The 22090-nt window shown below is 38.9% G+C and overlaps 2 protein-coding genes and 1 long non-coding RNA gene across 5 annotated transcripts in view; 1 reads left to right on the top strand and 2 right to left on the bottom strand.

Moving 5' to 3' along the window:
- The window catches only part of LOC307004141, a 107898-nt gene extending 86668 nt beyond the window's left edge, over positions 1 to 21230 (bottom strand). Inside the window, exon 1 of the long non-coding RNA XR_013798922.1 lies at positions 20661 to 21230. This is a non-coding gene — a long non-coding RNA (uncharacterized lncRNA). The remainder of the gene's footprint in view (positions 1 to 20660) is intronic.
- baiap2l2a (BAR/IMD domain containing adaptor protein 2 like 2a) lies at positions 244 to 12473 on the bottom strand. Of its 3 annotated transcripts, none has more exons than XM_079623054.1 (15): positions 12378 to 12473; positions 10513 to 10572; positions 10056 to 10131; positions 8335 to 8421; positions 7524 to 7585; positions 7330 to 7401; positions 7003 to 7083; positions 6758 to 6889; positions 6422 to 6523; positions 6221 to 6272; positions 5932 to 6124; positions 4262 to 4327; positions 4023 to 4185; positions 1882 to 1922; positions 244 to 1758 (listed from the first exon to the last, which is right to left on the bottom strand). In XM_079623054.1, the coding sequence occupies exons 2-15, from the start codon at positions 10564 to 10566 to the stop codon at positions 1686 to 1688; spliced, it is 1254 nt and encodes a 417-aa protein (XP_079479180.1). In that variant the 5' UTR covers positions 10567 to 10572; positions 12378 to 12473; the 3' UTR covers positions 244 to 1685. The 3 variants fall into 3 exon arrangements, with proteins under 3 accessions (XP_079479180.1, XP_079479179.1, XP_079479178.1); XM_079623053.1 differs by lacking the exon at positions 12378 to 12473 and adding an exon at positions 11772 to 11894 and having other exon boundaries at positions 245 to 1758; XM_079623052.1 differs by having other exon boundaries at positions 1563 to 1758; positions 4023 to 4188; positions 12378 to 12400.
- cbx6b (chromobox homolog 6b) lies at positions 11352 to 20662 on the top strand. Its single transcript, XM_079623040.1, has 5 exons — positions 11352 to 11591; positions 13239 to 13282; positions 13366 to 13431; positions 13809 to 13875; positions 15784 to 20662. The coding sequence occupies exons 1-5, from the start codon at positions 11367 to 11369 to the stop codon at positions 17032 to 17034; spliced, it is 1653 nt and encodes a 550-aa protein (XP_079479166.1). The 5' UTR covers positions 11352 to 11366; the 3' UTR covers positions 17035 to 20662.
- Positions 21231 to 22090: the final 860 nt, after the last annotated feature.

Raw genomic sequence — 22090 nt, 5'->3', positions numbered from 1 at the left:
CTATCTATCTATCTATCTATCTATCTATCTATCTATCTATCTATCTATCTATCTATCTATCTATCTATCTATCTATCTATCTATCTATCTATCTATCTATCTATCGTCACATTCTGGAACTAAAATGGGTTGTGAAAAAGTGGCATTGCTACTTTTAGTTAGTTACTCCCTAACACAGTATGATGCACTTATGATGCACAAATTGAAAATTTTCAGAGGAATTGACCACTTCAGAGACACTGAATCAACTTCACATTATTTTATTTGTTCAGCAAACAGATCAAGATGTGAAGAACCGTATGCATAGTTCACAATATCCACAGGAGAGAGTGTGAGTGCGCCATACATTTTCCCTGTGTCCGCTGGTTGAAACATAACAGGCGTAAATCGCTGTGATTTAGGCACATATTTCTGTATTGAACTATTCCATTAAACTAGAAAATATTCTCAAAGAAAAAAAAACACGCTGATTAGATGCAAGACATTCCTAGAAATGAGCTTGTACTAATGGGCTTGACACCGCAGGAGAAGGTCACGCCAATTACTGTCAAGGTTAAAACGAACATTCACTTTAGAGGCACTTAAGCAGACAGAACAGCCAATTTAAGGGCAGCTTATAATTGGGCACGTCAGATGAATTAACTGAGCCGAGAGACAAAGTTCAAGCACAGAACAGGAGAGAAAGACCGATAGTCGCTTATCAGAGATGCCGGGGGTCCAAGAGGTCAGACCTCAAAGAACTGTAGTTAAACCAGCCCAAATGGCAACAAGCATGACAGTATACATATATAAAGTGCATTTGGAGGACCAGTGATGCTTTAGGGAGTGTTTTTCTTAGTGCAAATTATATACAAAGATGTGAAAGATGAAAAAGACACTTGTTTCAGCACTTTAAAAGCACTTGAGCTGACCTGCATTAACGTTTCCTGGTTGTTCAGCACAACTACAGCATAAAAAACCTGCTGCACTTTATAATGGACTGGAGGAAACACGACAGGAGAACCAGGAAGTGATGTCATGTTTGGAAAATACACTGGAATGACCACTGATAAAGTGGCATTAAATATTTGGGACACATGAGCCACATTGAAAAATGTCATTGCATTATATGACATTATCAAACCAAGTGCATTTAGTTTAAAGAAAAAAAAAAACTTCACTTAACACTTTTTAAGCCAAAAGATTCACAAAATGAAAGGTTTTAAGTGATAGGTACACTGTTCCAAATAAAGATAAACAGTGTTGTGAAACTTTCTGGTAATCGAATGTTGCAACATGTCCGTACGTATTGTGATGATCCTGTGAAGAACTGGCTAAAAAACACCTGCAGTATTTGTTTGTATACGTCACACCACGAAATTCATGTATTTTAAGTGTGACAAAGTGTCCAAGTACTTTATGGGGCCACTTTATATAAAAGAGAGTTATTAATTGTTTGTTGCCGCCAACCCTCCAACAGCCTGCAGATAAAGGTAAACTTTCTTCACTACTGTGTCTGATTTAATGGGCTTTTAAAGACCAGTCATTAATCATTGTTGAGTCACATTGTCTTAAATTGATGCTTTGTACTGATTATGCTGGAAAATTTATGTTTTTGAATATGGCTGAACAAATGTATAGTAAAATGTGGAGCACTGATTAGCTGTTGAAGAATTGTTGCCCTTGGTTGAAATATGGATGCACATTCATATGCGTGGAGCTGATCTGTCATTGGTATTGGTGGGTTTCAGCTTCACGGTGGCAAATGGATTCGTGCCTCTGCAAAAACAGAGAATGAAATTATGTTATACAGAAATATCTGCAATAGAGATGATTTCTTATTGGTGCGAAAAGCAACATAATTAAAGGTTAATGGACATGACAACAGGTGTTTTTACCGACCTTGGAAAAAGTTGTGGTCGAGACTCATATGGATCTTGTCTCTGTCGAAAACAAAATAAGACAAGTCATTCAGTATTGATGATTCTTTTAAAAATGGTTTTATGCTATTCTTACAATTCGTATGCAAAAAAGTCACAGCAAAACCACACAAATGTAATGCTTTCTCCAATGGCGCTTTTCCACTGCATGGTACGGCTCGGTTCGGTTCGGTACGGTTCAACACGGCGCGGAGCGGTTCGGCTCGCTTTGCTTTTCCACTGCGTGGTACGACTCAACTCGGTACGGTACGGTTCGGTTCGCTTTAGCTCGGTTGCTTTTCCACTGCAGTTAGTACCGCTTCAAAGTGGGTGGGACTGATCGTTAAGTTGTATGTCCGGTGGTAGCCGTGTGCGGCTAAGAGCTGTGCTACTTCCGCTCCTCGGCAATCAACAAGAGGAACGTCTGCACCTCGTCCACTGACCACGATTCAGCCATTTCTTTTTTTGATTTTTTTTAAAGTTATTTTGTCAAGTAAATACTCTAAAAACAGGTGCTACTGCGTTGGCTGTTGTCTGGCTATTTAAATCTAGCTGCTAGCGGGTTTAGTGTCTCGTATCGCAAATACAATGACGCTGAAGTGACTGACCAATCAGTGATCTGCAGTGTTTTCACGTCACGTTTAGTATCGGTACGGTACGCTTGGAACCTCAACAGAGGTGGTACCATTTAAAGCGAGCCGAAGCGAGCCGTACCGTACCGTACTATGCAGTGGAAATGCGCCATAAGTGAGCCTTACCGAACCGAGCCGTACCGTACCATGCAGTGGAAAAGCGCCAAAGCGTGCCGTGCCGTACCGAACCGTACCGTACCATGCAGTGGAAAAGCGCCACAAGAGACTGATCTTGAAAGTGAAACTAACTGCTTATTGCATTAAAGGAATAAAACAGATGAACCATTCCAGCCCATTAGATTTTATTTTGTGGCCTCCGATAATAAATAAAGATTATTTAAGTATGTTTTATAAGAAAATGCTCTATTATCAGTCTATTTCAAAATGTCATGCTTAATCCAATGTGTTATCTACCTTTTCTTTGTAATTATTTGTGAAATTTACTAGCAAATTTCTGAGTTAAAATTCAAAGTAAATCCTACACCAATTTTTTTTTAGTACACTTTAAATTTGATAAATGTTGGAATAGAATTCTAACAATGTCCTACTTTCTATCGCGTGATCATAATATTACGTAATTATGAATGTATTAATATATTGGACAAAATATTCAACTTACAATTTATAACAAAACCATGTTGGTTTATTGTTCAGTTTCGTATGTATATTAAACAATATTCCCAACAAATAATGTTACTATATATGGTTTAATTGGTCATCAATTAAGGCTTTGCCTGTGTCCTCAATATCACGCTTGTTAGTCTTTTGTAAAATCCCTTAATCTAACAAAAGCCACATCATCCTCCACAGAAAACCAGAACAAATGCAAAAGGAAACAATAGGCTCATACATAACTCTTACTCTTTGCATCAATTTTGGTATAGCAGAGGATCACACCAGAGCATGCAGCACACACACACACACACACACACACACACACACACACACACACACACACACACACACACACAGACCGTCAGCAGAAAGAGCTGCCCCCCTGCAGCCACCAGAACGAAGGATGCGGCGTCGTGGAGAACAGAACGTCACCACAGTGCCCCTGCTGGCCACAGTAGGAGCTGACACTTAAAATTCAACGTCAGCCTGCTCTCATCCCATCTACACATTTACATTAGCTTACAGTCAGGAATCTCTCCAGGGATTTAAAATATTCTGAACATCAGCAGATCTTAAAGAAACCCACGAACCACATCAGAATTTAAAACACACTCAAAGGATTCCTACATTACAGTCACTGAATCTTAATCTTTACTTAAAGACAGAATGTTTGCCTTCATAAATTCCCTCAAAATGTAATAACTTTACCTTTCCAACTGAAATCGATTCCAACTGAATAGATTCTTTAATCGCAGTCTAATAGAATGCTGATGGATAAGATCCATCCATTTTAATATAATTAATGCAAAAAATAAAATCAATTAATTAATGAATAATTGACATTTTTTAAATCGATGTTGATTTGAACAGGTCTTACTCTGTTTTCTGAAGGGGTGGGAGTGACAGGCCTGGAGTTTCTAGATCTGGTTGATGGAGATGGAGAAGGCGGCGGAGGAGGTGCAGGCGGAGTTATTTGTTGGCTCCTGCTCACGGTTTGATCGAGGAGGTTACTCATACTGCTGCTGCTTCTAAAAGAACTGCTACTGAACAGAGAATAATGGTTAAAAGTCATGAGATTGAAGAAATTAGAAAGTAGAGAAAGCAGTATCGGCTTACCTGGAGACAGGTGGCCCAGGTGGTTCGTTCACGGGGCCTACATAAGCAGCAGGGAACCAGCCTTGCCTAAACAATGCATATCAAATGAACATGATCAGGTAGTCTGTTTGAACATCAGATGTTTTTAGTGTGTTACTGAGAAGAATAAAGCAACTCTTCGTGGAGTTTGAACACCATCAAAAGTACGTCTCATTCTCTTAAGCGGGTAACTGGTTCACAGAATCGCACTGAATCAAACTTTTGTTCTGGATTGATGACACAAGACACATTTGAAGTAGCACTCACGTTCCCTGAGCAGAACCGAATGAGCTAATAGACATGTCCAGACGGGTTGTTGAACCAAAGAACTGGTTCGAAATTAACAAATCAAACCTACAGGCAGAGTTGAAAGTCAACTTTTTCAGTCATGTCCGACCAGGGCCACCGCTGGAAACACCCCAGCCCATTACAGTGCACCTGTGTTTGACTCAAAGGCCCTGTTTACACCTAGTATTAAGATGCATTTTTGTCGATTGGATCACTAGTGAACGATACTAAATACGGTGTAAACTGGGTCTAAAACATTACGAGCTTGTCCACTATCGAAGACATCCAGAGGTAGTCGAAAACACATTCGACCGGATTGCTTTCATAGTGTAAACGCTCATGTTGTTGAATGTGTCCGAACAGTCAAAAAAAGACGCCTACTCTCTGCCTACTGACCTAATGTGTGACCTAAACATTATGGAAAGCGCGCTAGCCGGATGGGATTTAAACTTTGTCGGCTGGAGACCCAAATTTGGTTTGAATACGAAAAACGTACCAAGCACAATGTTCTCTTGCATTTCCTGATTTATAACATTTTGTCTTGCGGTTGTCAGAGAAGTAATGAAAGATGATGATCTCCATGTTTTTCCGTCATCTCCAGTCGCGTTCATATGTAAATTGAGGGAGCTTACTTTTGTCCATTAGATCGAAAGATCTGAAAAAAACACATTTACCCGCCCATAGACCCTCTCCTCGAAGAAATCAGGACAGAAGTGGTTGAAAGTGGACAAAAGAGACGGATTAAAACACCAGGTGTAAACGGGAATGTGTCTCCCTCGTCTACTTGTGATCCGATCAACCAAGTGCATTAATACCAGGTGTAAACAGGGCCAAAAAGAATCAAATGAGCCGGTTCTAACTGTCAAGTTTTTTAAAGGTTATCCTCTGACTATCAGTCCAAATCTGATTTTTGTGCATTTCCGATTAGAATCTGATCATATGTAGCATGTGTGACTGTGAAGGGGGAAAAAAAAATCACATGAAATGAGATTTTCACAAATCAGTTTTGAGCTACATTAATGTGTGGTTTGAAATGCTATTCAAATCGCATTTCTGGAAATCTGTTTAAGTCTGACCACTCTAATCCGATTTTGAGTGATTTATGTCACTATCAGGGCATGTAAAACATAAACATGCAGACGTTGTTATAGGAAACATGCTTAAAGTCGCTGCAAAAACAAGGTTGTGTTGTTTGCAAAGTGCCGGATGAACAACAAATGACAATATAATGGAGACATTACAGTACGGAATAAAGCTGTGCATAGTTAAGCATAGTTATTTTTATTTAATGCTCGACCGGACCAGAATCAAACAGCCCTAATCAAAAGTCTAAAGGTGAGGATTAAGGTGTTAACTGCTCTCACCGTCCAGAGCTATCAGAGCGTCCATACTGCCAGCCGTTCCTAGGCTCTTTAAGGAGCAGTGTGATGGCTTCTCCCTGAGAGAATGGCAGGAGGGTGGAGTTAGCATTGGGAGGGTGGGGCACCAGCGCTCGCATCACCTTGTCACCAGCCAATCCTGAGACGGTGTTCGAACGACTGGGCTGAGGGGAGGGGCCTGCGATGAAGGGGTGAAAATGTCATATTGAGCAAAAAAAAAAGGGCATAATGTTCTTCAGACGTTTCGTCTGATGTCAGAATAAGGTCTCCACACCTCTAGAGGGCACCGTTCCCAGCGGCTGCTCCGCCCAGCGGTTAACATCAAGCTGACAGAACGAAATGGAAACATGTGGTGAGTTTAAACATCCACATCTATGAACAGCATCATCATTTAGGGTAGCTAAGTGTCATTAAATATAGTATCATATGATTTTTTTTTTTTATGTGATTATTGTGTCATTATACTGTATCTCACAATGTTGTCCTCCAGTCGTGAAGAAGTGCTTGGACGGGATACTCTTGTGTCATTCACCAGATCTTTCCACCCCTCTGCTTTGTTTTGCAGGCCGCCCCCTGTCTGTGGGAGGAATAACACAGTCAATGTTAATCAGACTGAACACTTTGCATGAACAAAATCCAGTTTAGAAATTTTTAAAAGGTGGGAATAATTCATAAAGCAGGTTTTTAAAGTCCCCTCGAAAATGGTGTGAATAAAATAAATAAATACTGTAGTTACTAATAATAAGTTTTTACAATAACACCTTTATGACATTATTGTGTTATTATGACAATAACACAATATGACATTAACCTTGTTCATGAGATACGCAATAGACTGGGTGAGTCCGCAGTGTTTCTCCGCCAGGAATCGATATCTTCTTTCTTCCTCCTTTAATGCGTCTTTTTGACACTCTCTGAGAAAGTGCATATACTCACTGCCATCCTAAACACGAACATCACCATCAACATCATCATCATTCTTTTATTCTTTTTTTTTTTTTTTATGAGAAATGACATCTAAAGTGCCATTTGGGAAGGGTCACACACTGATCTCACCTGTGGGACGCCTCGCCTCATCTGTCTCTCCAGTGCTGTTGCCTGGTTTCTCACCTCCATCTCATAGCGCCTCCTGCTGTTCTGGAGGAGAAAGTAAACCAACAACATCAACATATATATTCTTTTAGTTTCAACATTCGGGTTCATTTGAATCGGCTAATGTTCCATGTTATGAGTTTTGAGAAGGTTGAAGGAAGGAATCCTTTATTAAGGGGCTCATAGATTTAGCTGCCGTTATAATAACAAGCAGGTGTTTATGCAGGTTTTGTTTTCCTAAAATGCATATTTTCTTGTTTGCATGCAATATATACAGAATAAAAAACTCACCGATATGTAATCTTTATCTAGTCTGACATTGTTGTCCATCTCTTGAAGGACCTCGGAGTGGAACCAGCAGAACTGAATCAATCAGACATACTCATTAAACATGGGATTAGCCGTACAGACAGTCTAACAAGTATTACGTCAACAAAGTGAAAGATATAAAAAGATGGGTCAATAGAGGAAGGTCTGTAACACACCACTCCCTCCAGCTCATTTGTGAGTCTCCTCTGGCTGTCTGAGATCTGTATTAACACATCACCTAAAAAACAAACACACACATACATTTTTATTTATGATCTTATTACAGCCATTGTATCTTCTGGTTGAGTGTCTATGTGCTAAAGTATAGGTATTACCCTCTAAAGGTTGCACTGCCAAGCTGACGTTATGTCATCATTTATTATTTAACATCACAGAGGAGGTGCAGTTATCTGATATTGACTACAAAACTGACACACACACACATACACACATGCACATACTGTCACACCATCTTTCTGTGGCCATAAAATATGATTCATAACAACAAAAGCACCATTGAAATTTAATGAAATTTTTCCATTAAACCACAACAGGGTGATATATGTCAGCCATAAATAAACTCACTCACACACACTCTCTCTCTCTCTCTCTCTCTCTCTCTCTCTCTCTCTCTCTCTCTCTCTCTCTCTCTCTCTCTCTCTCTCTCTCTCTCTCTCTCTCTCTCTCTCTTGTGTGTAAGAAGGTTCTGGGAAAGAACAGAGTGCCTTTACAAGAGCAAAGTACAATATGAGTGTTTGAAGGACACTGCCTCCCTCCCAATTTATCACCCTCTATAAAAACACACTCAAAACTCTCTTTCTCTCGCTCTCCCACTCTGTCCCTATGACGGAAAGTACATATTTATCAGAAAAAAGACAATGAACTGTGTATCGAAAAAATCTCTGACTTTGACAGACATGTGTCATGTAATTTAAAAGTGAAAGAAATTGAAAGAAAATGAAATGATAAGAGGAAATAAAAGCTTACCCAGCAAACGCGATGACATAGTCTGCATGGCCTGCTCACCCATCTTAGACAGAGCATTGAAATAGGCCTCACTGGTGACAGCAAGGGCTGTAGACACACACAGTTTGATACATTTACCACAGTGAGACTGATTTTAACATCTTTTCACAGTATAATAATATCTGAACATCATTTAAACAAGATGAAATTACCTAAGATAAAATATTAAATACATTTTCATTCAAGAACTTGTTAGACAGAGAAAGTTAGGGTAGGCAATTTTCTGGGCGGCTAGCAATAGCGAGCTAGCTTTGAAAGCATGAGATCCCACCCTCCCTTCAGAGCGTCTCCAAAGACATGCCTCCTTCAAAACACATAAACGCTCACAGCAGAGTCTGCAAAGCGCCACGAGAGACGACGTTAAATTACCTCATGTCTCAAAGCGCACATAACATTACCATAATAATGAACATAAACAACTTAAAGAGCACTGACCTGTACCATGACTGCTTCAGATTCATTTCAACGTTGATAGTGTTGACATGAGAAATATGTCTATAGAAAGCTTGAAATGTCTACCTTTAATTAAACAAACCAATTCAAATCGAAAAGAAAGTTGCATTTCTCTCTATGTACTGCGGAGATGGCGAGGCAGCATTATCAACTTCATCTTCGCAGCCGACACTGACACAGAAAACACTAGTTTATTAATATATAATAAAAATGTCTCCTCGCTATTTTTTGCACCGACATATTAATAACCATTAGGCTACTTTTGCTGGTGCTTTGCGACAAGCTTTGTGTATGCGCTTGAGCGTGGAAGAGGCTATAGTACGCCTATATATATTAAACGCTCATTATAGTTTAGTATTCTCCTCAGTATTGAAGTAATTCAATTAATATGTGCGGTTAGTCGACTAATGGCTTAAATGAACGAGTACAAGTCAACAAGAAAAATCTTTAGTCGGGGGCAGCCCTAATAAATAGACATACATAAATCCTGTAGATCTAGCATAGGCAGGTGGAGCTGGGGGAGGTGGAGGGTTTCAGAGGAACTCTGATAACGTGCTGCAAGACTAGCGTACAGCAAACACTAAACCAGATTTAAATGTTGAGCAAGCAATCTCATTGGCTGCATAATCACCAATCAGCTTGTGCCATGAGGTGATGATTGTTTGCAGAAAGCATGTAAAGGACCTATCAGCTTGCTAGTTTCATGAATGAACTATATCACACTAAATTTATGATTTTATTTCTTGTTTTGTAATTTTAATTATTTTATTTTCTTTGGGGTGGAGTTAAGTGTTTAGTTCTGTATGGAACACCGATTTTGAGGACTGGTATAAAGTAAAATATATATTGTGTAATCACCAAAACACTATAAAAAGTTATGAAATCACTTTATTGGTTCTTTAATCAATTGGAAGATGACTATCAAACAATCGGAATTGATGTTTGATAGTTTTTCACAGGAACAGACACTATCAAAGCTTCTGACGTATATGTCAAGTTTGCACAGTTACCCTGGTGTTAGTGAAACTCAAGACTCATAAAATAGACAGTCATTAAACAATGATGTTGAATGAGCCAATGGCGTTGCAGCAATGCTGACTTATTATCATCAATGACAACTGGCAGGCCAAAGTTCAGCCACTCCACTTTCTTTCTTCCTCCTTTCCTCTTTTTCAGTCTTACTTGCTTGCCTCACACAATCTCATACATTTTTTCTCATGTTGACTTGCCTTGGAAAGCCTGAGTGTAGCTGTTTCCCAGTGCCACCAGTCTCTGCAAGCTTGGATTGAACTGCTCCATTACGCTCTGAGAGGGTGGACAAACGGTTTGAGAATGACAGTCTGATTACCAATCAAATGTCAACACATTGTGTGACTATGTTACACCACATCTATCTATCACCTTGGTTGATTACTATTTGTCACAACAAAGTTTCCTAGCTAAAAAACAAATATATAAATATATTATTTAACTTAATATGAGCAAATGAAATGACAAAAAAATCATATGCTTCCTGCTGAATATTTATAGATTTATTATACAATTATATAGGCAACATTTCTGGACAATATACATATTTGTAAATAGCCTACATGTAAATAAATGTGAGTGTATTTTATTACACATGTTCTACTCAGACATGTGATTGTGTAATCCAGACTCAATTGTGAGAGACTTCACGCTTACCGTATAAATGCCCAGAGTGGTGCGGTGCAGTTGATCACTGTTTTGTCCTGACATCCTGATCTGTCACCGTAGCACAGCAAACAAATAAATAACTTCCACTTACTAAACAACAAACAACCAGACTGACAGATGACCCACTGCTGATCTCCCCCTTGTTTCCTGTGTCCTCTCTTGTCTTGTCCAGTTTGTGAGTTTGTGAGTGTGTGTGTGTGTGTGTGTGTGTGTGAGAGAGAGAGAGGGAGAGGGAGAGAGAGAGAGAGAGAGAGAGAGAGGGAGGGAGAGAGGGAGAGGGGTGGTGGTGGTGGCGGCAGTGAGCTATTGTCACCTGTGTGGCCTGTGAATTATTGAACAGTGCAGAGTAATAAAAGTGTGACTGAGGTTAGACACCTGTCGTAAACACTGCACACCAGCCACAGAGATAGAGACAGGACTGCTGTTGTACCGTCTTAGCGTTTTTCTCAGTGCAGTGAGAGAGACCTGTGCAAGTCCCTGACATTATTTAGCTATTTATGCATTTGGCAGACACATTTATCCAAATCGACTTTATATTATGTTACGGTTGCTATTATGTTGTCATTATTATTATTATTATTATTAAATTTCATTGCGACAGGCCCCAAAAATGATTTATACAAACTTGATTCTGCTTGGAAAACAATTAGCCTATAGTCTTTAAAATCACTCATATACTTTTTTTTTTATCCCCTAAGCATAATCATAAAATATATAGCCTATTACATTTAATAGATATAATGTATTACATTCAAATTTGTATTATAATGCCTAGTGGCATTATTGATGATGATGATGATGATGATGATGATGATAGTTTAATATAATGATAATATATTTTAATGAACTGTCGATCACTCTCTCCTCGCATGGGCCGTATTGTCAGAGAGGCGCGCGGGCGCATGTGTGTGTTTGTGTTTGGTTCACTCCTCCACTCCACAGCGCAGGATCTTTCCTTCGCTTCCGCGGAAGAACCCGTCTCTGCTGTCCCACTAAAGATGGAGCTATCTGCGGCAGGCGACCGTGTGTTTGCCGCCGAGGCCATCCTGAAGCGCCGCGTCCGTAAGGTCAGTCTGTTTATAAAAACTAATTTTATTTCCTTTCACTGCGGCCTACAAACGCAGTAAACTTCAGCCCTGCAGACCGAGTGCAGTGAATGAGTGAAACTGCATTAGAGCACCATTCTTTCGGTGCAATCATAAAACCGCTGTAGTAACGCGCATTTTGTGTATGCATTCATACTCAACTAATTTGACTGAGTTGCTTAATTTTGAGCGCAGGGTGCAGTGTGTGTCTGTTTAGATTGGACTGGCGCCAGCTGGAGCTGGTGCTGTTAGCGCGTTAGCTTTTTTTGTGTCTACCCGGAGTGCAAATTTTTTGACAAAGGCCGGTTCGTCTGACACCCCATCGACACTGCAGGCGTGCGGCCCGATGCGACGCTACAAAACTAAAACGCTTGCACTGTAGCACAACGGGTATGTTTACATTGCGTTGAAACCAACCGAACGGTATATATTTTCGCGCGGTTGTACAGTTTCGTTAATTTATAACGGAATCTTTGCGTTCTGTATCTGTGGCGTCGCGTCGCGTAGCAACCACTAGTTTTTACGTTCAAATCGCTGTTTGTTTTTGTTTTCCGTACAGCAGACGATTTTTTGAGTTTCGGTGCGGGGGGAATTTTGGTTGCAAAATCACCAACATCTACTGATAGTACAAAATCTGAAAGACCTTTGTATATTGTGTTGCTTTTGATGGAGTTCACTGCCTAATGGGCATTTTATTATTATGAGATAATAAGATTTAAAGAAGTTGTCTGCCCTAACGTTACTTTTTGACAATCATAATTTACTCACTCACGTCCTTCCAAGCTTGCATGACTGACTGACTGACTTCTGTGGAACACAAAATGGGAAGTTTTAAACAATAGTTTCTTTTCCATAATGGGAACTGGGGATGTAAAGTGGGTCTAAGGACTTTATCCCATGTCCTCTAAAGCCTTAAAGGGATAGATCACCCAAAAAAGAAAATTATCCCATAATTCACCCGCAAGCCATCCTAGGTGTATATGACTTTTTTCTTTCATCCAAACACAATCAAGTTGAGTTATATTAAAAAATATCCAGGCTCTTCCAAGCTTTATGGGACTGAATGGTGCCATTTTTTTTGAAGCCCCAAAAACCCGACGTAGGCTATGACATAAGCGTAGCATACATAGTATTTGGTGAGAAGTGACGAACATTATACGCCTACGTCATACGCTGGAACTCGACCCAGTCTCTTGTGAACGTGCGTATGGCCGCTACCAGAAGCCAGAGATTTTAGTCTATAAAGGTATAAATATGGATATTTTTCTGAACTTTTGGGATAATTTTATTTTTTGTGTGAAATAACCCTTTAAAATAGCTTTGTCATATGGACAACTTCCACTCGACTCTAAATATGCATATTGAAGGATGGATTGATGATTATGGTCTACTTTTTATGATATATTTACAGTGCTTTAAAAAAATTATGGAGCATCATCTGTATAGGACAAGCTGAGTAAAGATTCTTTAAAAAATATCAACTTATGTCTTCCACTGAAAAATAACAGCATGCAGGTTTATAAGGGCATGAAGGAGAGTAAATAATGACGGAATGATATTTTTGTATTTACTATTCCTTCAATGAGATATATTTCACAAATGTTCTGAACTGATTTGTTATTTCCATAGGGACGGATGGAGTACCTAGTGAAATGGAAAGGATGGGCAATAAAGTGAGTTAACAGAAATATGATTCATTAGTTTAGTGTGTATGTCTAACAAGTAGTGGATGTTAAATGATTTGTATATTTTTCAGGTACAGCACATGGGAACCTGAGGAGAACATCCTAGATGAACGACTGGTGGCAGCATTTGAACAAAAGTGAGTTATTGCTTGTTGTCGTTAATGATTTTCCCCTGATTAACAGTTGTAAAGGAAATGGAGAAGTTACGAAATGTTACCTCCTGCGATCATGAGCGTTATATACGTTTGTGACCGTTGATTCTTCTATTTGAAGTGGTCTCCCTGAGTCAAAGCTAGATTGACTCTTTCCTGCATACCCACAGGAAGCAGTCTCGAGACATTTCTATCCACATCACATGAATACTCGAGTCTCACATTTTAAGTCAAACTTTTGTAGTCATGCTTTATGCTCCGAGGAAGTTTGTAGTTCATAAAGCTGAAACGGGCACAATCACTCAGTATATAAGCTGACATAATCACAAACGCTTTGATTTTGAACTCGTCTTTTTACTCAGAGAGCGAGAGCAAGAGATGTACGGACCTAAAAAGAGAGGCCCGAAACCTAAAACGCTGCTTCTAAAGGTACGTCACCAATACCAACTGGCATGGAAATAAATGTGTTTTGTGTTGTCATTTAGTGTATTTGTTTTGAAAATATGCTTTTAAAATATTTCAAGGTATAGTTCACCCCAAAAATAATAGTTCTCATCATTTACTTACTCTCATGTTCCAAACCTATAAGATTTCCATTCATCTTCGAAACACAAATGAAGATATTTTTAATGAAATCTGAGAGATTTCTGTCCTTCCATTAAAAGACGCTTCAAAGGGTTCTTAAAAACATTGTAAAATAATATCATAAATTGAGCAGTTTTAAGTGTTTTTGCTTGCTTTATGATGAACAGATTTAAATTAGTCTTTTATTCACATATAAACAATGATCAACGCTCATACGTAGAGTACATCAAATTTGAAAAATGGAAGCTCAAATTAGTGATCTCACAATACCAAAAATCTAGTATTCGGTACCGATACCACCAAAAGTTTATGATACTCGATACGAAAGTCGATACCACTGTAAAAAAAACTAACAAAAGAACCCCAAAACAATAATACTAAAACAATGTGTTTCTTTGAGGTAATTTGTTGTAACAGTCAGGATTAAAATAAAAGAATAAGCAAATTAGAAGCAGTAGCATAAATATATTCAATAAAATAAAGATACAAATTAAACAATGCTGCATATTTTTTCAGGTAGGTCTAACAGTAGTATTCAAGTAAGCATACCACAGAAATTGAATAATCAAATATAAAACAACTCTGCATAGTCATAACAGTACAAGTTAAATATAGATGAATCCTTATTAAAGCTTTTATTTTGTTGTTTGATCATCATTAATAATACAGTCAGCCAATATTAGACAGTAGCAGGATTTAAAGGCTGCTGCCACTAAGACCTAATGGATGGAGACAATATGCTGTTACACATGCTGTTCACATTCTCATAACCGACGCAGATATTTGCCAAGTTGGGCATTTAGACATAACTGTACATGTATGTGTATTTGAGCATTTTATGTGTAATAAGCCGCAAAAATATGAAGCGCACAAGAGGCGGCTATGTGTGTGCTTTGTTTGAGAGCGTACTGACTGAAGAACGTCTCTCAGAGAGCTCGCAAGTACTTTATAGTTTAAAATCGCTTGAATTTATAAATTGGCATGATATAAAACGATGTGCGCTGAAGTCTTGTATTGCACCGTGCAGCTTGCTTGCAGAGCAAAATCAATGTGGATACTATGAAGCTATTGCGCATTTTGAAATCGGGACAGAAGACGCAGTACCGCTGAGTCCCTAACACTGTTTGTGAAATTACATCTCTCAGAAAGTTTTCAAATGACTGATTTGCTCTGATAATCTGTTTGGGTTCAACCTACATGCAGTAGTGCATAAATGTTCAGGACCATCGGTATTTATGGTACTGTTCCAATGTCAGGATTTTAAAATGTTGGTACCGAAGTGTCGGTTATCATGACATCCCTAGCTCAAATGTACACAGTAAAAAAAAAAAAAAAAAAAATTGTTGTAAATAAAGAAAGATTATTGTGCATTTTATAAGAAAATACTCTCTTTTCTTTTTAATAAATTGTGAAATTTACTACCAATTTCTTAGTGAATTTTTTCTACACCAAATATTTTCAGTGTAATTGCTTTACGTGCAAGAACAAAATCATTGGTTCTTGATAAAAGCTTAAACGTGCTTGCATGACACATGAGAACAAACCTCATTGGCGTGTCACGCAAGTGCCGTTTTGATAACCCCAATGGACTTTAAATACCGGCACAGAAATCTCTCGGGTTTCATATGTGTTTCAAAGACGAACGAAAGTCTTATTGGTTTGCAACGACATAAGGGTGAGGTAATAAGGTGACATAAGGTTTTTAAACTCTTTTAAAAGTGAATAATTTTTTACTTTTTCCCAATTATTTAGTCAAGAGCGCAGGCTGCAGACACTTCCCCACGAGTCCCGGAGTTCAAGCCTAGTCGTCCTCAGCCGCATTCCAAGCTTCCTCCGCCCTTAGCTGCACCCTCCTACACCCCAACTGCCCCATCTAATGCTAAACTTCAGTCGGGTGCTGCTCAGCCCAAACTGAAAAAAGACATTCACCGCTGTCATCGCATGGCACGTCGCCCCTTGCCCCGCCCGGATCAAATAGTCTGTCCCTCCGGTCCTTTTTCGTCCCGTCCAACAGTCAGTCCGTTTTCGGAAACGGTCCGTATTCTCAATCGAAAAGTCAAACCCAGGGAAGTGAAAAAGGGACGGGTCATTCTGAACCTCAAAGTGGTTGACAAGGCTGGGAATGGCGGAGTTGCTAATAGCAGAAGGACACACGTGCCCGCAACCCAGCAGTCCCATTTTGGGCGGCAGAAAATTCCATCCCGGAACAGGGTGATTGGTAAAAACAGGCGGTTTGGAGAAGTGTCCTACCGAGGAATCCAGCCCCCAGTTAGAAGTTCTGGGTTTCCTGTTTTCGGAAAACTCTTCGATTCTCACTCTCTGAACAAGGCAGATAACCAGACTCAAAGTGGAGAGAGTCGCAACAACACAAACAATCTCTCTTCCTCCAAAAGTTCAAAGGTCCTGAACGTGTCCAAAGGTCAGACTCTCAATGATGAACTGCCTCCGTCAAACTCAAGCTCTGAAGTTTCAGACGGCGAGCCACCCTCTCCGCGACAAACCCAATTCCAGCATTCCTCATTACCACCCAAAACCTCTGCAACCAACGCCCAAGATCCTGCCCTTCACAAAGTGGGCGCTCAACCCGTGGCCTCCAAAAACAGCTCGGGTCCTTCTGCTCTTCCATCCTCTCCTATGTTTTCCTCTTCGTCCTCTGCGTCGTCATCGTCAGAAGACAACGAACACATCCTGGACCTCTCCGTACCTCATGAAATGGACAGGCGATTGCGGCGACGGCATCCCTTCTCTGGCCGTCGGCAGCTCAAGGTCCCAGAGATTCCCGTGTCAGAGGAGCCGTCGGAGGAAGAAGATTTGGACTGGCATCCTGACATGACATCCCGATGTGCCAATGTGGTCGTTACGGATATCACAGCTAACCTCCTCACCGTAACCATCAAGGAGTTCTGTCATCCACCATCCGCTACCTCTCCTCCCTGCTACCCCAAAAATATATCAGCTCAACACAACACACAACAGCCAAAGCATCCCCCTAACAAAACATGAGTGCAGACAACACCGCTACGGCCTCCTCTAGCCTTCAAAAGGGGTGTTAGGAGGTTTGTTAGTAGATTGTTTACGGTTTCAGCTGTCTTTGTTAAGAGATGTGGCCAAGCTGTCCACTCTACAACACTGTGCCATGACTTCTATAACCATGAAAGAATGTCTCTGATGAAGGGTTTTTGGCTCATTGTGTTCAATCTGAATACATCGACTTTTCTACGCAGATTAACTCACCAATGGCTTCTTTAAAGATGTGCCAATCTATTTCCTTTATGGTATTTATTTCATAAATCACAACTGATTGAGTTGTACCATTCAAAAGTTTGGGTTTGGTAAGATTTTAGTATTTTTTTTGTCTCTTAGGCAAAAAATATATAAAAAAAAAGTAATATTGTGAAAAAGACAATATAAATAAATCTTTATTTATGATTACAATTATTGCTGTGATGTCAAAGTAGAATTTTCAGCATCATTACTCCAGTCTTAAGTGTCACATCCTTCAGATGTCATTTTAATGATGATTTGCTGCTCAAGAAACATTTATCAATGATGAAAACAGTTGTGCTGCTTAATATATTTGTAAAACCTGTGAAGAAACTTCTTTTCAAGATTCTTTGATGAATAGAAAGTTCAAAAGAACAGCGTGTATTTGAAATGCACGATGCTACAATGTAAACGTCTTTACTGTCACTTTTGATGCATTTATTTTTACAAATCGTTCCAATCCCAAACTTTTGAATGTTTATATTAAATATATGCACGCACACACACACACACACACGTACGTACAAGTATTAATTGCGTCTTATTCAAACATTTTCGATCATTTCTGTGAGTGAATGTATTATGTATAGCATCACAAACATTGAAATGTGCTGTAAACTGCAATTGAGGGCTCAATTTTAATATACTTTTTAGTTATATATTCACAATGTTATATTTATAGAGTCCAAATTGATATAAATATTGAGGAAGAATTCACTTTGGAGAGTAAATAACCAGTTGTCCACTCATTTCATAGGACATAATACACATAATAGCAACATAATACACATTTTAAATGTTAGTGTAATGCAACCCAAGAAACGATAGTCATATCTTCGCCAGAGTTTTTCTTATATTGTCCTAATAACGACAACTAAAGTGGTGACATTCCAACCCGATATCACGGCGATTTGTATGTTTTTTTACGAGGTGGCTAATTTGTGCAAAATCGATTTCATATATGATTTTTCAAAAAGTGTCATCAGGAAGGACAACCCCTAACCCGCCCTCAAACCTACCCATCACTACGGTCTAGACAAATTGTACGAGTGAGGTCGTACGAATTAGCCACCTCATAAGACGTACGATTTGTACGATTTGCTGTGAGATTGCGTTGGACATTCCTGGCGTTAAACCACCGATACATTGTTTTTGTGAGATTACCTGCAGTAAATATTCCAGAGGAAAACAACTAAATATGTTGTCATAATGACAGAATAAAATTCCTTTGCTGGTATATTTCTTGCCATAAAAGTTCCTCAATTCTCCCGTCATTGTGGCACAAAGTTAATATTTGACCCTGGTTATTTTTTATGTTTAGTTAAGCTTTGACATATGGCAGGATTCCTGATACAAGCACCTTCCGCTTTAAGGGTCCCCACAGCAAGTACCTATATTATGAATCAGAGTAACACAACCATGTCAAACTTTTCTCAGTGTTTATGCCTGACAAGTGTTTATAGTGTTACCCATTTTACCTTTCACGGAGGTTCCCAGAAAACGGGAGGGAGAATGAAAAATAGGAAGTTGTGTTGTCGCTAAGCTGAAATGCAGAGATAGTTGCCAGAGATTCTACTACAGGAATCTAAGCCAGCAAGACATGTGTTCCCTCTCTGCTGTTTTCTAGATTTTCCTCTTAAATTTGGCTCAAAATCTCAGAAAGGGAGCAGTACTTGTTTTGAAATCTAGCTGTTAGTTGATGGACTCGTTCAAGAAACATGAACTGTTATTTAATGACTAGCGTGTTCATGCTAATGTTTTTTTTGTTGTTGCCCTTTTAAAGACATTTGTTCAGGTACAGCTATTTTGCTTCTCACTGAAGTGTTCTTTACGAAGTAGAGAATCTAAATGCTTGTGCTGCAAAAAGCTAAGTTAAAAAAAGTCAATAAGGTCAACTCACTTGGAACGTGCAGGAATCACTTTAGTATCATCCCGGCCTCTCTTTATCAGCAGGGATTGGAAAATCTCAACAGAGAGAGAGTGTGTAGTCTGTCACTTTGAATCCAGATTTGCGTAGACTTTGGTGAAGGGCATTCTGGGAAAAGCAAGCTTTTGATCTAGTCCTGACGCGGTTGGAACGGTCTCTACCCTCCAGTTAGGTTTTAATGAGAGCTAAAGTTTAAGCCCCATGAGCTTCGGTCTTGATGCAAGCCAGTGTCAGTTTTTAAAGGCACAGGCGAAACACTGGCCTGATGAAGTGAATGGTGAAGTCATTGATATGGAAACTTTTGCTGTGGCCAAATACAATGTTTGGGGCTTTGCTTAGTCATAAAATGAGCTCATAGTGCAGTTTCTCTTACGTTCTTGGCGTGCCTTGTTCTTAATGTCCAACAAGCCTTTTATATATCTTATTTAAAAATTGAGACTTGATTGACTGTTTTGTTTTGCTTTTGAATATCCATTTATGTCATCAGAGATCAGTCCTGCCTTCTGCAGCTTTGTGGTTTGCACCAACATTGTTGGTCCTAAATCCCTGATATTTGCCGCTAACACTGAATATTTTGACTCCTGTGACATCCCCTGTAATCCCATTTAACCAGCACTTCAAGACTTCAGAATTAAGATTTCCTCTTAAAATCCCTACCTGGATCGCTCCCGAGTTTACGGCATCATTCTGTTTATCCCACTGAATCCTCCTTCTAGTTATTCCTCCACATTTGTTGACGGTTTATCTCAAACCTCCATGATGAGGATGACTTAAGGACACATTCTCTCATTGGCCTGTAAAGAAATTGATTTTTATTGTAATGGAGTTGTTTGTTCAGCCATATTGTTGTTTTTTCCCAAAATGGCAAATTTGAGGAATTGCAAACTCCTCGGCACTTAGAATGCATGTTTTCAAGTCTTACTTCAAAAGATTAAACTGTAATGCACTCGTGCCTTTGTGCAAAGGAAGAGTTTTTGAATATGTAAACATTTTCAAAAGGATCATGCATAGTTCTTTTGAAGGAAGTTTGAATATATGGAATTCATTCTAATTTCATGCACGTCCGAATGTATGTATTTTCCATTACTTTTACATAAAGATCATTGTGTTTAACTTTTTATTATCTTGCCTTGACAAAGCCAGTACTATTATCCTGTACACAGACACTTAGGTTAACTCCTAAAAGGGTGTTCAAGTTACATCCATCAAACTCAGTCAGTCCTTCAGACTGTTCTCAGTTCTTTTCTACTTGATTGGACTTCCCATTAAATTTTCTGACTAATTCCTGAGCTTTCAAGCTGTGTTAACCAAACATATTAGAATTGGCTATATTAGTGGCTCAGCTAAGACTTGAACTTCAAGCGAACCTTCAAACGTTCAGGCTCAACTTTCTCCAGCCGACATTCAAAGCTTCTCTTGAAGACAAGTTATTATTTACATTTGCTGTCTTGTGCAACCAGGTATGTAGCGTCAGCTTAGTTAGCAGTGTTAAGCACACAGGACATGTGCAAATCATTAATGCCCTGACTGTTTGAGAACAAGCCCTTAAACTGTGTTCAGGAGATCACTGCCGCACTGTGTAACTTCTCAACCATTCTGTGTAGTTTAGAGATTTAGCTGGCTTCCTGTGTGAGTGTGAAACATTCTTCCTGTATAATAATAATAAGTTCTGGAATTTGACACTCCATCTCATCTTAATCACATATTAAATGTAAATATTTATTGTGGGTGCCCCCCTTTTAAGTCTGAAAGCTTGTTAGCCAATTTTATTTATTGATTTTTAATTTTCTCTAATTTGTTGTAAAGATTGACTTTATGCCTGATTTGTATTTTGTACTGGCCATAGCAGAATTATAATTATTTTTCATTGCTTTATGTATTGTGTACAGATTTGTAACTGAAGTGTTGAAAATCATGCTAATTTTTTGTATCGTCTTTGAAGTAGAAGTGTAGCTAAGCTCACTGGCCTTGTTTTAATAAAGGAATTGCATTTGTGATTTTGCAAATTACGTGTTGTGTAGGTTTTTTTTTTTTTTTTACTTATTTTTTATTTTGGATATTCTTCAGATCTCCTTTTACAGCAATTACTTCCACTCAGAAACAATATCCTTTACTGGGTGTCGTAACATAAACACGTTCTTACATATATGGTCAATTCCACAGGAGAATATGTCCAGAGGTACAAGTAAAAGAAGAAATAAAAAAATAATTAACAACATTTAAAGTAAACAATGTGAACAGAACAAACATCAACTTTAAACAAAACATGGGTTGTATACAAGTTCCCCTGTCAGAGAATCAAGAGTTAGTTCAAACAGTCCTCCATCACTGTCATTAATGGTGCCCATCTTTCAGTTAAAAGGTCCCTCCGTAATCTCAACGAATATGTAATTTTTTCCATAGTGTAAATATTTCTCAAAATTGTTAGCCATTCAGCTTGGTTTGGCGACTCCTTTTAAGGCCATTTTATTGTAATTTTTTTCTTTGCTGCTATCAGTAATATTTGTAATAAACATATTTTCCTACTGTGTATCACCACTGGTTTCATCCCTAGAATTGCTATCAGAGGATCTCTTATCAGTTCAACATTCAGTACTTTATTAATATATGTAAAAATGGATTTCCAAAAGTTATCCAACAATGGGCATTGCCAAAAAATATGTGAGTGAGTAGCCATTGTCTCTCCACACCCCCTCCAACATTGACTTGATTGATTTGGATTCATTTTAGCCACAACTTGTGGTGTTCTGAAAAATCTGTTATTTGTCTTCCATTGAAATTCCTTCCACAAATTGGCGTTCGTGACTTTGTGAGCCTGAGCACATATCTCCAACCAAACTTCTTCACTTATTTCAAGCCGTAACTCCC

This window comes from Phoxinus phoxinus (assembly GCF_949152265.1).
Source record: "Phoxinus phoxinus genome assembly, chromosome: 1".
Taxonomy (NCBI): Eukaryota; Metazoa; Chordata; class Actinopteri; order Cypriniformes; family Leuciscidae; genus Phoxinus; species Phoxinus phoxinus.
Note: the sequence above shows the minus strand (reverse complement) of the source record. Positions and strands in the feature narration are given on the sequence as shown.

Excerpts from the sequence above, each read along its gene's own strand:
- baiap2l2a (XM_079623052.1), bottom strand. The coding sequence starts at position 10,566 with ATGTCAGGACAAAACAGTGATCAACTGCACCGCACCACTCTGGGCATT. Across the intron at positions 7,402-7,523 it reads CAAATGAGCTGGAGGGAGTG|TTCTGCTGGTTCCACTCCGA; the intron begins GTGTGTTACAGA and ends TGATTGATTCAG. Across the intron at positions 6,125-6,220 it reads GGGAACGGTGCCCTCTAGAG|GCCCCTCCCCTCAGCCCAGT; the intron begins GTGTGGAGACCT and ends CCTTCATCGCAG.
- cbx6b (XM_079623040.1), top strand. The coding sequence starts at position 11,367 with ATGAACTGTCGATCACTCTCTCCTCGCATGGGCCGTATTGTCAGAGAG. Across the intron at positions 13,432-13,808 it reads GTGGCAGCATTTGAACAAAA|AGAGCGAGAGCAAGAGATGT; the intron begins GTGAGTTATTGC and ends CTTTTTACTCAG. Across the intron at positions 13,876-15,783 it reads CTAAAACGCTGCTTCTAAAG|TCAAGAGCGCAGGCTGCAGA; the intron begins GTACGTCACCAA and ends CCAATTATTTAG.